The sequence below is a fragment of the Entelurus aequoreus genome, linkage group LG09, assembly GCF_033978785.1.
Source record: "Entelurus aequoreus isolate RoL-2023_Sb linkage group LG09, RoL_Eaeq_v1.1, whole genome shotgun sequence".
Lineage (NCBI taxonomy): Eukaryota > Metazoa > Chordata > Actinopteri > Syngnathiformes > Syngnathidae > Entelurus > Entelurus aequoreus.
This window is the reverse complement of record NC_084739.1, coordinates 4,503,921-4,518,302: the sequence shown is the minus strand read 5'-3', so window position 1 is coordinate 4,518,302 and position 14,382 is coordinate 4,503,921. Positions and strand designations below refer to the sequence as shown.

General features: G+C 39.7%; 1 protein-coding gene across 1 annotated transcript in view; it reads right to left on the bottom strand.

Moving 5' to 3' along the window:
* Positions 1–495: 495 nt before the first annotated feature.
* atl2 (atlastin GTPase 2) overlaps positions 496–14,382 on the bottom strand; it is a 56,419-nt gene continuing 42,532 nt past the window's right edge. Inside the window, exon 14 of the mRNA XM_062057989.1 lies at positions 496–2,290. Coding sequence (XP_061913973.1) covers positions 2,168–2,290 — 123 coding nt within the window. The 3' untranslated portion in view covers positions 496–2,167. The remainder of the gene's footprint in view (positions 2,291–14,382) is intronic.

Here is a 14,382-nt window from a genome sequence, read left to right as displayed (position 1 = left end):
GGAAAGTCTGGGCTTCCCTGCTTAGGCTGCTGCCCCCACGACACAACCTTGGATAAGCGGAAGAAGATGGATGGATGGATGGTTTTAGGCTATTTATGACTGTTTTGTCAACATAATAGGTTTACAAACATTTAGTTGTAGTCTATTTAAGACTGTTTGGTCAACATATAATAGGTTTACAAACATTTAGTTGTAGTCTATTTAAGACTGTTTGGTCAACATATAATAGGTTTACAAACATTTAATTGTAGTCTATTTAAGACTGTTTGGTCAACATATAATAGGTTTACAAACATTTAGTTGTAGTCTATTTAAGACTGTTTGGTCAACATATAATAGGTTTACAAACATTTAGTTGTAGTCTATTTAGTACAAAGGCTTTAAAAGCTATTGTACAGTTGCAAGTTCCCAGTCAACCAGTAGGTGGCACTGGGACCACTCCAGTTCTCATTGAATGTGACAGACAACCAAAAGCAAAACAGGTGACTTGTATGATTTTATTCTTAAGGTAAATGCTTTATTCAAAAATAAATTACCACAAATGTTTTAAAAAGGTGGACAGGCATTTTCCACACAAATCAACCTGATAATCACGTTTCTATCGTCCTCCCAAACAGGACGCGGCTATGAACAGTTCCAAAGAAACTTAGCTACAGCAACGCGGTTTAATTGACCCCAAACAAACCTCGATTGGCTCTAAAACGCATACAAAGGCTATTTCAAAATCCAAGTTCCACCTGCAGTCACGGAGAAGGGAATAAACGGAGTGACATCATCACAACCTTAGTCTAATAGATCCTGAGAATCAAACGAGTGGGCGAAAATAGTCCATGTTGACGTCTGACTTTTAAGGAATAAACCGTTTTTCGGGGGCTACAGAGTTCAAAGGTGTTTAGTTGGAGTCTTGGGTTCATTTGCTTTGTTGAGCAGGGAGACGAAGTAGCAAGTGCTAGCTTGAGGCAGCACTTAAAGCTTACCAATTCTACCACATAGTCTGCTTTTAAACAAGCAATTACCTATAAACCATTTTATGAAGCAAGAACTGACATTTGAACTGAACTTTAGACGTAACGAGTCATAAAAAAAAAAAAAAAGGTTAGCCTTCAAGCTAAGCTAATTTGTCAAGGCGTTTCTATAAAGTATACAAACTTTGCATTATAGATGTTAAAGTGCGACGACTAAAGGGAGAAAATAGTCTTCACGTTGTTTTCGTTGAGTTAGACATTTCTTTTTTAGAAAACAAACATTGTTATGGGGGTGAAAAGTTAACAGGCATGGGAATGAGCTTTGATTAGCATGGAGACCAGATGTAGCAAACATTAGCGTGAGGCAGCACTTAAAGATCACCAATTGTACCACATAACGTCATAGTCTGCTTTTAAACACAATTTTGTACCTATAAACCTTTTTTTGAAGCGAGAAATGGCATTTGGACGTTAGCCTAAGATAGCTAAGCTAAGATCATTTTGTTTAGCCTTCACGCTAACAGCAAGCTAAACTGTCAAGTCAGCAATAGGTATTTCTATGTTGCTTTAAGTACTATAGATGTTAAACAAGTGTGATGATTAAAGCACAAAAATAGTGTTCACGTAACATAAAATTTGTGTTAAAAATAAAACTTTTTTGGGTTGAAGACTGGAGCAAATGAGTTTTGATTAGCAACTGCTAGCATTAAACGGCTCCTAAAGACCACCACACTAAACCAATAGCCTGCTTTCGCTTCAACAATTTTATACCTATAATCATTTTATGAAGCCAAAAAGATCTTTTGCGACTAAACTTGATGAAAAAAGGTTAGCCTTCACGCTAAGCTAATTTAGTTTTGTCTTTAAGCTAAATGAAATGGTCAAAAGTCAGTGTTTCCATGAAGAAGTCAACTAAGTAGTAAAGATGTTAAGTCCGACATTAAAGGTTATTAGCGCCTATTTTAGCACTCTGCTGTGAAAAATGAAAGAAATATGGCGGCTTGTAACAGTTTGATTGACACTTCCTATTTTTACAAGTGATTCTTAATAATACTGTCCAAACAATTCACATTCTAACTTCCTGATTGTGCTTCTAAACCAAGAACGCTGTGAAAGAGTGGAAGGCATGATGTTGTGGTTTTGGCAAAAGGCCACAGCGAGGGAGGTCAGCTTTGGTGTTGTTGTTGTTGACAGGAAGTGCGTCAGTGCGTCTTTAACTTGGCGTGTTGCTGCGAGCTGCCTTCTGTCAGGCTGGCTTTCAGAGAGTTGACCACCGTCTGCCTCACCTTGTCTTCCACGTAATGTTCACTCAGCGGCTTGACCACCTGCAGCAACACACAGCCCCCCAGGTGAGGAACACTTCCTGACAAATAGTGAGACCAAACCACATATTTACATTTGCTTGAACCACCTGCAGCAACACAGGTGAGGAACACTTCCTGACAAATAGTGAGACCAAACCACATATTTACATTTGCTTGAACCACCTGCAGCAACACAGGTGAGGAACACTTCCTGACAAATAGTGAGACCAAACCACATATTTACATTTGCTTGAACCACCTGCAGCAACACAGGTGAGGAACACTTCCTGACAAATAGTGAGACCAAACCACATATTTACATTTGCTTGAACCACCTGCAGCAACACAGGTGAGGAACACTTCCTGCCAAATAGTGAGACCAAACCACATATTTACATTTGCTTGAACCACCTGCAGCAACACACAGCCCCCCAGGTGAGGAACACTTCCTGCCAAATAGTGAGACCAAACCACATGCTGTACTGTACTACACTTGTGTTGTAATACAATCAGTTATACTGTACTACACCTGTGTTGTAATACAATCAGTTATACTGTACTACATCTATGTGTTGTAATACAATCAGTTATACTGTACTACACTTATGTGTTGTGTTGTAATACAATCAGTTATACTGTACTACACTTATGTGTTGTGTTGTAATACAATCAGTTATACTGTACTACACATGTGTTGTAATACAATCAGTTATACTGTACTACACCTGTGTTGTAATACAATCAGTTATACTGTACTACATCTATGTGTTGTAATACAATCAGTTATACTGTACTACACTTATGTGTTGTGTTGTAATACAATCAGTTATACTGTACTACACATGTGTTGTAATACAATCAGTTATACTGTACTACACCTATGTGTTGTAATACAATCAGTTATACTGTACTACACCTGTGTTGTAATACAATCAGTTATACTGTACTACATCTATGTGTTGTAATACAATCAGTTATACTGTACTACACTTATGTGTTGTGTTGTAATACAATCAGTTATACTGTACTACACCTGTGTTGTAATACAATCAGTTATACTGTACTACACCTATGTGTTGTAATACAATCAGTTATACTGTACTACACCTATGTGTTGTAATACAATCAGTTATACTGTACTACACCTGTGTTGTAATACAATCAGTTATACTGTACTACATCTATGTGTTGTAATACAATCAGTTATACTGTACTACACTTATGTGTTGTGTTGTAATACAATCAGTTATACTGTACTACACTTATGTGTTGTGTTGTAATACAATCAGTTATACCGTACTACACCTGTGTTGTAATACAATCAGTTATACTGTACTACATCTATGTGTTGTAATACAATCAGTTATACTGTACTACACTTATGTGTTGTGTTGTAATACAATCAGTTATACTGTACTACACTTATGTGTTGTGTTGTAATACAATCAGTTATACTGTACTACACATGTGTTGTAATACAATCAGTTATACTGTACTACACCTGTGTTGTAATACAATCAGTTATACTGTACTACATCTATGTGTTGTAATACAATCAGTTATACTGTACTACACTTATGTGTTGTGTTGTAATACAATCAGTTATACTGTACTACACATGTGTTGTAATACAATCAGTTATACTGTACTACACCTATGTGTTGTAATACAATCAGTTATACTGTACTACACCTGTGTTGTAATACAATCAGTTATACTGTACTACACCTATGTGTTGTAATACAATCAGTTATACTGTACTACTTATGTGTTGTGTTGTAATACAATCAGTTATACTGTACTACACCTATGTGTTGTAACACAATCAGTTATACTGTACTACACCTATGTGTTGTAATACAATCAGTTATACTGTACTACACCTGTGTTGTAATACAATCAGTTATACTGTACTACATCTATGTGTTGTAATACAATCAGTTATACTGTACTACACTTATGTGTTGTAATACAATCAGTTATACTGTACTACACTTATGTGTTGTGTTGTAATACAATCAGTTATACCGTACTACACCTGTGTTGTAATACAATCAGTTATACTGTACTACATCTATGTGTTGTAATACAATCAGTTATACTGTACTACACTTATGTGTTGTGTTGTAATACAATCAGTTATACTGTACTACACCTGTGTTGTAATACAATCAGTTATACTGTACTACATCTATGTGTTGTAATACAATCAGTTATACTGTACTACACTTATGTGTTGTGTTGTAATACAATCAGTTATACTGTACTACACTTGTGTTGTGTTGTAATACAATCAGTTATACTGTACTACACATGTGTTGTAATACAATCAGTTATACTGTACTACACCTATGTGTTGTAATACAATCAGTTATGCTGTACTACACCTATGTGTTGTAATACAATCAGTTATACTGTACTACACCTATGTGTTGTAATACAGTTATACTGTACTACACCTGTGTTGTAATACAATCAGTTATACTGTACTACACCTATGTGTTGTAATACAATCAGTTATACTGTACTACACCTATGTGTTGTAATACAATCAGTTATACTGTACTACACCTATGTGTTGTAATACAATCAGTTATACTGTACTACACCTATGTGTTGTAATACAATCAGTTATACTGTACTACACCTATGTGTTGTAATACAATCAGTTATACTGTACTACACCTATGTGTTGTAATACAATCAGTTATACTGTACTACACCTATGTGTTGTAATACAATCAGTTATACTGTACTACACCTATGTGTTGTAATACAATCAGTTATACTGTACTACACCTGTGTTGTAATACAATCAGTTATACTGTACTACACCTATGTGTTGTAATACAGTTATACTGTACTACACCTGTGTTGTAATACAATCAGTTATACTGTACTACACCTGTGTTGTAATACAATCAGTTATACTGTACTACACATATGTGTTGTAATACAATCAGTTATACTGTACTACACCTATGTGTTGTAATACAATCAGTTATACTGTACTACACCTATGTGTTGTAATACAATCAGTTATACTGTACTACACCTATGTGTTGTAATACAATCAGTTATACTGTACTACACTTATGTGTTGTAATACAGTTATACTGTACTACACCTGTGTTGTAATACAATCAGTTATACTGTACTACACCTATGTGTTGTAATACAATCAGTTATACTGTACTACACCTATGTGTTGTAATACAATCAGTTATACTGTACTACACCTATGTGTTGTAATACAATCAGTTATACTGTACTATATGTGTTGTGTTGTAATACAATCAGTTATACTGTACTACACTTATGTGTTGTGTTGTAATACAATCAGTTATACTGTACTACACATGTGTTGTAATACAATCAGTTATACTGTACTACACTTATGTGTTGTAATACAATCAGTTATACTGTACTACACCTATGTGTTGTAATACAGTTATACTGTACTACACCTGTGTTGTAATACAATCAGTTATACTGTACTACACATGTGTTGTAATACAATCAGTTATACTGTACTACACCTATGTGTTGTAATACAATCAGTTATACTGTACTACACCTATGTGTTGTAATACAGTTATACTGTACTACACCTGTGTTGTAATACAATCAGTTATACTGTACTACACCTATGTGTTGTAATACAATCAGTTATACTGTACTACACCTATGTGTTGTAATACAATCAGTTGTACTGTACTACACTTATGTGTTGTAATACAATCAGTTATACTGTACTACATCTGTGTTGTAATACAATCAGTTATACTGTACTACACCTATGTGTTGTAATACAATCAGTTATACTGTACTACACCTATGTGTTGTAATACAATCAGTTACAACTACATGCTATCATTTCACCTTCAAAAATATGTATATTATTTTCTAAATATTGCATATTTCTTCTTATTTACAGCAGCTGCTGTCCAAACCAAAGTCATAAAAATGAACAATAATCTTTGTTATTATTGGCAATGCACATGGTTATTATTTCAGGACATTAGTTGCTCTTTTTGAAGCTACGCTTGTCTTTATTTCTATGTGGCGGCCCAACAAAAGCCAAGCAAATGGCACCTGATTGATATTGGTTTTATTTTTGGCCTTATTTTACTTTATTTTATTTTGTCAACTTTATTTCTAGTACCTATTTAAAAACATGACCTATATTTGAAAAACATTTGACATTGGTGAAAAACTGAAATATTTACCTCCAGACTATTAGTTTCATGTATTTATATATACTAAAGTACTACAAAGCATGTACCTAAGTGTCATATTGTATTTGTCCATGTGGTATTAAAAAAGTAGTTTTAAAATCTAGTGTTAAAAAAACTATATTTGTAAAAATGTTTGAACATTTAATTTGTAAGTTGACATTTTAAAATAGAAAAACATTTAGCATATTTTAAAACTATATTTACACACATTGTGTATTTACAGACTGCATACATGAAATATATTTACACACATTGTGTATTTACAGAATGTGCATACATGAAATATATTTACACACATTGTGTATTTACAGACTGCATACATGAAATATATTTACACACATTGTGTATTTACAGAATGTGCATACATGAAATATATTTACACACATTGTGTATTTACAGAATGTGCATACATGAAATATATTTACACACATTGTGTATTTACAGACTGCATACATGAACTATATTTACACACATTGTGTATTTACAGAATGTGCATACATGAACTATATTTACACACATTGTGTATTTACAGAATGTGCATACATGAAATATATTTACACACATTGTGTATTTACAGAATGTGCATACATGAAATATATTTACACACATTGTGTATTTACAGAATGTGCATACATGAACTATATTTACACACATTGTGTATTTACAGAATGTGCATACATGAAATATATTTACACACATTGTGTATTTACAGACTGTGCATACATGAAATATATTTACACACATTGTGTATTTACAGAATGTGCATACATGAAATATATTTACACACATTGTGTATTTACAGAATGTGCATACATGAAATATATTTACACACATTGTGTATTTACAGACTGTGCATACATGAAATATATTTACACACATTGTGTATTTACAGACTGTGCATACATGAAATATATTTACACACATTGTGTATTTACAGAATGTGCATACATGAAATATATTTACACACATTGTGTATTTACAGACTGCATACATGAAATATATTTACACACATTGTGTATTTACAGAATGTGCATACATGAAATATATTTACACACATTGTGTATTTACAGACTGCATACATGAAATATATTTACACACATTGTGTATTTACAGACTGTGCATACATGAAATATATTTACACACATTGTGTATTTACAGACTGTGCATACATGAAATATATTTACACACATTGTGTATTTACAGAATGTGCATACATGAAATATATTTACACACATTGTGTATTTACAGAATGTGCATACATGAAATATATTTACACACATTGTGTATTTACAGACTGCATACATGAAATATATTTACACACATTGTGTATTTACAGACTGCATACATGAACTATATTTACACACATTGTGTATTTACAGAATGTGCATACATGAAATATATTTACACACATTGTGTATTTACAGACTGCATACATGAAATATATTTACACACATTGTGTATTTACAGACTGCATACATGAAATATATTTACACACATTGTGTATTTACAGAATGTGCATACATGAAATATATTTACACACATTGTGTATTTACAGACTGCATACATGAAATATATTTACACACATTGTGTATTTACAGACTGCATACATGAAATATATTTACACACATTGTGTATTTACAGAATGTGCATACATGAAATATATTTACACACATTGTGTATTTACAGACTGCATACATGAAATATATTTACACACATTGTGTATTTACAGACTGCATACATGAAATATATTTACACACATTGTGTATTTACAGAATGTGCATACATGAAATATATTTACACACATTGTGTATTTACAGAATGTGCATACATGAAATATATTTACCCACAGTAGGTAGGGAAAGTCTTTGAAAGCTTCATGGCAGCCATGTTGCTTGACACAAAATGTTCAAGTTCAGTTAGTTATGTCACATGGTATTCAGATCCTTGGCTCATACTAAACTCCCATTGGAGTCCAGCTGTGGTGAATAAGACTTGACCTCACAGCTCACAGTGCATGTCAATCATGAGGTCCAAGGAAGTCAGACACAGAATGGTGGCAAGGCACAGATCTGGTCAAGGTTACAAACATTTCTGCAAGATCACAGTGGCCTCCATAATCCTTAAATAGAAGAAGTTTGGGACCAGCACAACTCTTCCTAGACCTGGCCGTCCAGCCTAACTGAGCAATGGTGGGAGAAGAGCTTTGGTGAGAGAGGTGAAGAAGAAGAACCAAAAATCACTTGGTTGAGCTCCAGGGATGCAGTAGGGTGGTGGGAGAAAGTTCCACAAGGTCAACTTTCACAGCAGCGGGGCTTTTTATTTGATTTCTATGAAATATACGAATATGAAAGACAGCAGAGTTTGCCAGAAAACACACCAAAGACTCCCTGACGATGAGAAATACCAGTCTGTGGTCTGATGAGACCAAGATTGAACTTCATTCTAGGATGTATATGTGGAGAAAGCAGGCACTGCAATGCAATACAAGCCCAACAGTGAAACATGCTGGTGGCAGCATCATGATACGGGGGTGTAACTCTTGCCGGTGGCAGCATCATGATACGGGGGTGTAACTCTTGCCGGTGGCAGCATCATGATACGGGGGTGTAACTCTTGCAGGTGGCAGCATCATGATACGGGGGTGTAACTCTTGCCGGTGGCAGCATCATGATACGGGGGTGTAACTCTTGCCGGTGGCAGCATCATGATACGGGGGTGTAACTCTTGCCGGTGGCAGCATCATGATACGGGGGTGTAACTCTTGCTGGTGGCAGCATCATGATACGGGGGTGTAACTCTTGCCGGTGGCAGCATCATGATACGGGGGTGTAACTCTTGCCGGTGGCAGCATCATGATACGGGGGTGTAACTCTTGCCGGTGGCAGCATCATGATACGGGGGTGTAACTCTTGCCGGTGGCAGCATCATGATACGGGGGTGTAACTCTTGCCGGTGGCAGCATCATGATACGGGGGTGTAACTCTTGCCGGTGGCAGCATCATGATACGGGGGTGTAACTCTTGCCGGTGGCAGCATCATGATACGGGGGTGTAACTCTTGCCGGTGGCAGCATCATGATACGGGGGTGTAACTCTTGCCGGTGGCAGCATCATGATACGGGGGTGTAACTCTTGCAGGTGGCAGCATCATGATACGGGGGTGTAACTCTTGCCGGTGGCAGCATCATGATACGGGGGTGTAACTCTTGCCGGTGGCAGCATCATGATACGGGGGTGTAACTCTTGCCGGTGGCAGCATCATGATACGGGGGTGTAACTCTTGCTGGTGGCAGCATCATGATACGGGGGTGTAACTCTTGCCGGTGGCAGCATCATGATACGGGGGTGTAACTCTTGCCGGTGGCAGCATCATGATACGGGGGTGTAACTCTTGCCGGTGGCAGCATCATGATACGGGGGTGTAACTCTTGCCGGTGGCAGCATCATGATACGGGGGTGTAACTCTTGCCGGTGGCAGCATCATGATACGGGGGTGTAACTCTTGCCGGTGGCAGCATCATGATACGGGGGTGTAACTCTTGCCGGTGGCAGCATCATGATACGGGGGTGTAACTCTTGCCGGTGGCAGCATCATGATACGGGGGTGTAACTCTTGCCGGTGGCAGCATCATGATACGGGGGTGTAACTCTTGCCGGTGGCAGCATCATGATACGGGGGTGTAACTCTTGCCGGTGGCAGCATCATGATACGGGGGTGTAACTCTTGCAGGTGGCAGCATCATGATACGGGGGTGTAACTCTTGCCGGTGGCAGCATCATGATACGGGGGGGATGTAACTCTTGCCGGTGGCAGCATCATGATACGGGGGGGATGTAACTCTTGCCGGTGGCAGCATCATGATACGGGGGTGTAACTCTTGCCGGTGGCAGCATCATGATACGGGGGTGTAACTCTTGCCGGTGGCAGCATCATGATACGGGGGTGTAACTCTTGCCGGTGGCAGCATCATGATACGGGGGTGTAACTCTTGCCGGTGGCAGCATCATGATACGGGGGTGTAACTCTTGCCGGTGGCAGCATCATGATACGGGGGTGTAACTCTTGCCGGTGGCAGCATCATGATACGGGGGTGTAACTCTTGCCGGTGGCAGCATCATGATACGGGGGTGTAACTCTTGCCGGTGGCAGCATCATGATACGGGGGTGTAACTCTTGCCGGTGGCAGCATCATGATACGGGGGTGTAACTCTTGCCGGTGGCAGCATCATGATACGGGGGTGTAACTCTTGCCGGTGGCAGCATCATGATATGGGGGTGTAACTCTTGCCGGTGGCAGCATCATGATACGGGGGTGTAACTCTTGCCGGTGGCAGCATCATGATACGGGGGTGTAACTCTTGCCGGTGGCAGCATCATGATACGGGGGTGTAACTCTTGCCGGTGGCAGCATCATGATACGGGGGTGTAACTCTTGCCGGTGGCAGCATCATGATACGGGGGTGTAACTCTTGCAGGTGGCAGCATCATGATACGGGGGTGTAACTCTTGCCGGTGGCAGCATCATGATACGGGGGGGATGTAACTCTTGCCGGTGGCAGCATCATGATACGGGGGTGTAACTCTTGCCGGTGGCAGCATCATGATACGGGGGTGTAACTCTTGCCGGTGGCAGCATCATGATACGGGGGTGTAACTCTTGCCGGTGGCAGCATCATGATACGGGGGTGTAACTCTTGCAGGTGGCAGCATCATGATACGGGGATGTAACTCTTGCCGGTGGCAGCATCATGATACGGGGGTGTAACTCTTGCAGGTGGCAGCATCATGATACGGGGGTGTAACTCTTGCAGGTGGCAGCATCATGATACGGGGGTGTAACTCTTGCCGGTGGCAGCATCATGATACGGGGGTGTAACTCTGCTGCAGGGACATTGGAATTGAAGTCAAGTATCCTGGAAGAAAACCTCTTCCAGAGTGCTCAGGACTCAGACTGGGCTGAAGGTTCACCTCCCAACAAGACAATGACCCTAGGCACACAGCTGAAATAAACAACTCTGGGACCATTCTTCACTGGCCCGGCCAAAGCCCTGACCTAAACCCAAATGAGAATTGACCTGAAAATGGCTGTCCACCATCCAACCTGACAGAACTGGAGAGAGGCTCTCCAAATCCAGGTGTTGCATCATTCCCAAGAAGACTCATGGTTGGTCCTGAGCAAAGGCTCTGAATACTTGGACCATGTGATGGTACAGTTTTTGTGAAGATGGTCCTGAGCAAAGGCTCTGAATACTTGGGACCATGTGATGGTTCAGTTTTTGTGAAGATGGTCCTGAGCAAAGGCTCTGAATACTTGGGACCATGTGATGGTTCAGTTTTTGTGAAGCTGGTCCTGAGCAAAGGCTCTGAATACTTGGGACCATGTGATGGTACAGTTTTTGTGAAGATGGTCCTGAGCAAAGGCTCTGAATACTTGGGACCATGTGATGGTTCAGTTTTTGTGAAGCTGGTCCTGAGCAAAGGCTCTGAATACTTGGGACCATGTGATGGTACAGTTTTTGTGAAGATGGTCCTGAGCAAAGGCTCTGAATACTTGGGACCATGTGATGGTTCAGTTTTTGTGAAGATGGTCCTGAGCAAAGGCTCTGAATACTTGGGACCATGTGATGGTTCAGTTTTTGTGAAGATGGTCCTGAGCAAAGGCTCTGAATACTTGGGACCATGTGATGGTTCAGTTTTTGTGAAGATGGTCCTGAGCAAAGGCTCTGAATACTTGGGACCATGTGATGGTTCAGTTTTTGTGAAGATGGTCCTGAGCAAAGGCTCTGAATACTTGGGACCATGTGATGGTTCAGTTTTTGTGAAGATGGTCCTGAGCAAAGGCTCTGAATACTTGGACCATGTGATGGTTCAGTTTTTGTTAGGATGGTCCTGAGCAAAGGCTGTGAATACTTGGACCATGTGATGGTTCAGTTTTTGTGAAAATGGTCCTGAGCAAAGGCTGTGAATACTTGGACCATGTGATGGTTCAGTTTTTGTGAAAATGGTCCTGAGCAAAGGCTGTGAATACTTGGACCATGTGATGGTTCAGTTTTTGTGAAGATGGTCCTGAGAGAACATTCATGAGAAATAAAAAGCTTTTAGATTTGAGCAAATGGCTGCAATGAAACATTTAAAGGGGTGTGAATATTTCCTGTTCCCACGTACACACTGAATGTATTTGACATACTATTTGAAATATCTAAATAGTCTTACTTTACTTTTTTACAAATATGACATGTGTTTTATTCACTTTTTTCAAACTGTTTTCTATGAAGTTGAAAGTTCAAGTAGCACTGACACCCGAGGTGTGGTGAAATCACCCTCTGCATTTGACCCATCCCCTTTTCCAGCCCCTGGGAAAGTACACGTTTACCCTATTTTTACAAATATATTTACCTACAATGTGTAATAAAAGTATATCTACAGACTACATTTGACCTGCGTACTGTAACATATATGTGCCTAATGTATTTCAAATATATCTATTTTACCTACATAGTGTATTATAAAAATCTAGTGTTATATTTTGCTATATTTGTTTTATGTTTACACTTTAAGGATTTTCATAAAACACATCTTTACAAATAAATGTGCATATATTAAAAGTATGCATACTGTATTTGTCTTACAAGCTGTATTTAACATCGTTCAAATCTATAGAAATACTGTTAGTTTACTTGCATATCATACTTGCACATTAAGTACTACATTTTATTTTTACAAATATAAGTTTATTACATTTCTACCTCAAGGTTATTGATATTATTATAGTGCCACCTGCTGCTTCTGCATGGAACTGCCAGCCATGTTTTAGCGCCAGTGTTCTTAAAAAAAGCGTGTGAACTTGGTCGGGGACTGTAAAGAAAGACAAAGTCCAAAGGACCACAGCGAGTCCCAGAGAACAAGGCCATGAAAGAGAAGAAGATTGTACCATGGGGTGTGGTCGCTACAAAGACAGTGATAGTGTGCCATGGGGTGTGGTCGCTACAAAGACAGTGATAGTGTGCCATGGGGTGTGGTCGCTACAAAGACAGTGATAGTGTGCCATGGGGTGTGGTCGCTACAAAGACAGTGATAGTGTGCCATGGGGTGTGGTCGCTACAAAGACAGTGATAGTGTGCCATGGGGTGTGGTCGCTACAAAGACAGTGATAGTGTGCCATGGGGTGTGGTCGCTACAAAGACAGTGATAGTGTGCCATGGGGTGTGGTCGCTACAAAGACAGTGATAGTGTGCCATGGGGTGTGGTCGCTACAAAGACAGTGATAGTGTGCCATGGGGCGTGGTCGCTACAAAGACAGTGATAGTGTGCCATGGGGCGTGGTCGCTACAAAGACAGTGATAGTGTGCCATGGGGCGTGGTCGCTACAAAGACAGTGATAGTGTGCCATGGGGTGTGGTCGCTACAAAGACAGTGATAGTGTGCCATGGGGTGTGGTCGCTACAAAGACAGTGATAGTGTGCCATGGGGTGTGGTCGCTACAAAGACAGTGATAGTGTGCCATGGGGTGTGGTCGCTACAAAGACAGTGATAGTGTGCCATGGGGTGTGGTCGCTACAAAGACAGTGATAGTGTGCCATGGGGTGTGGTCGCTACAAAGACAGTGATAGTGTGCCATGGGGTGTGGTCGCTACAAAGACAGTGATAGTGTGCCATGGGGTGTGGTCGCTACAAAGACAGTGATAGTGTGCCATGGGGTGTGGTCGCTACAAAGACAGTGATAGTGTGCCATGGGGCGTGGTCGCTACAAAGACAGTGATAGTGTGCCATGGGGTGTGGTCGCTACAAAGACAGTGATAGTGTGCCATGGGGTGTGGTCGCTACAAAGACAGTGATAGTGTGCCATGGGGTGTGGTCGCTACAAAGACAGTGATA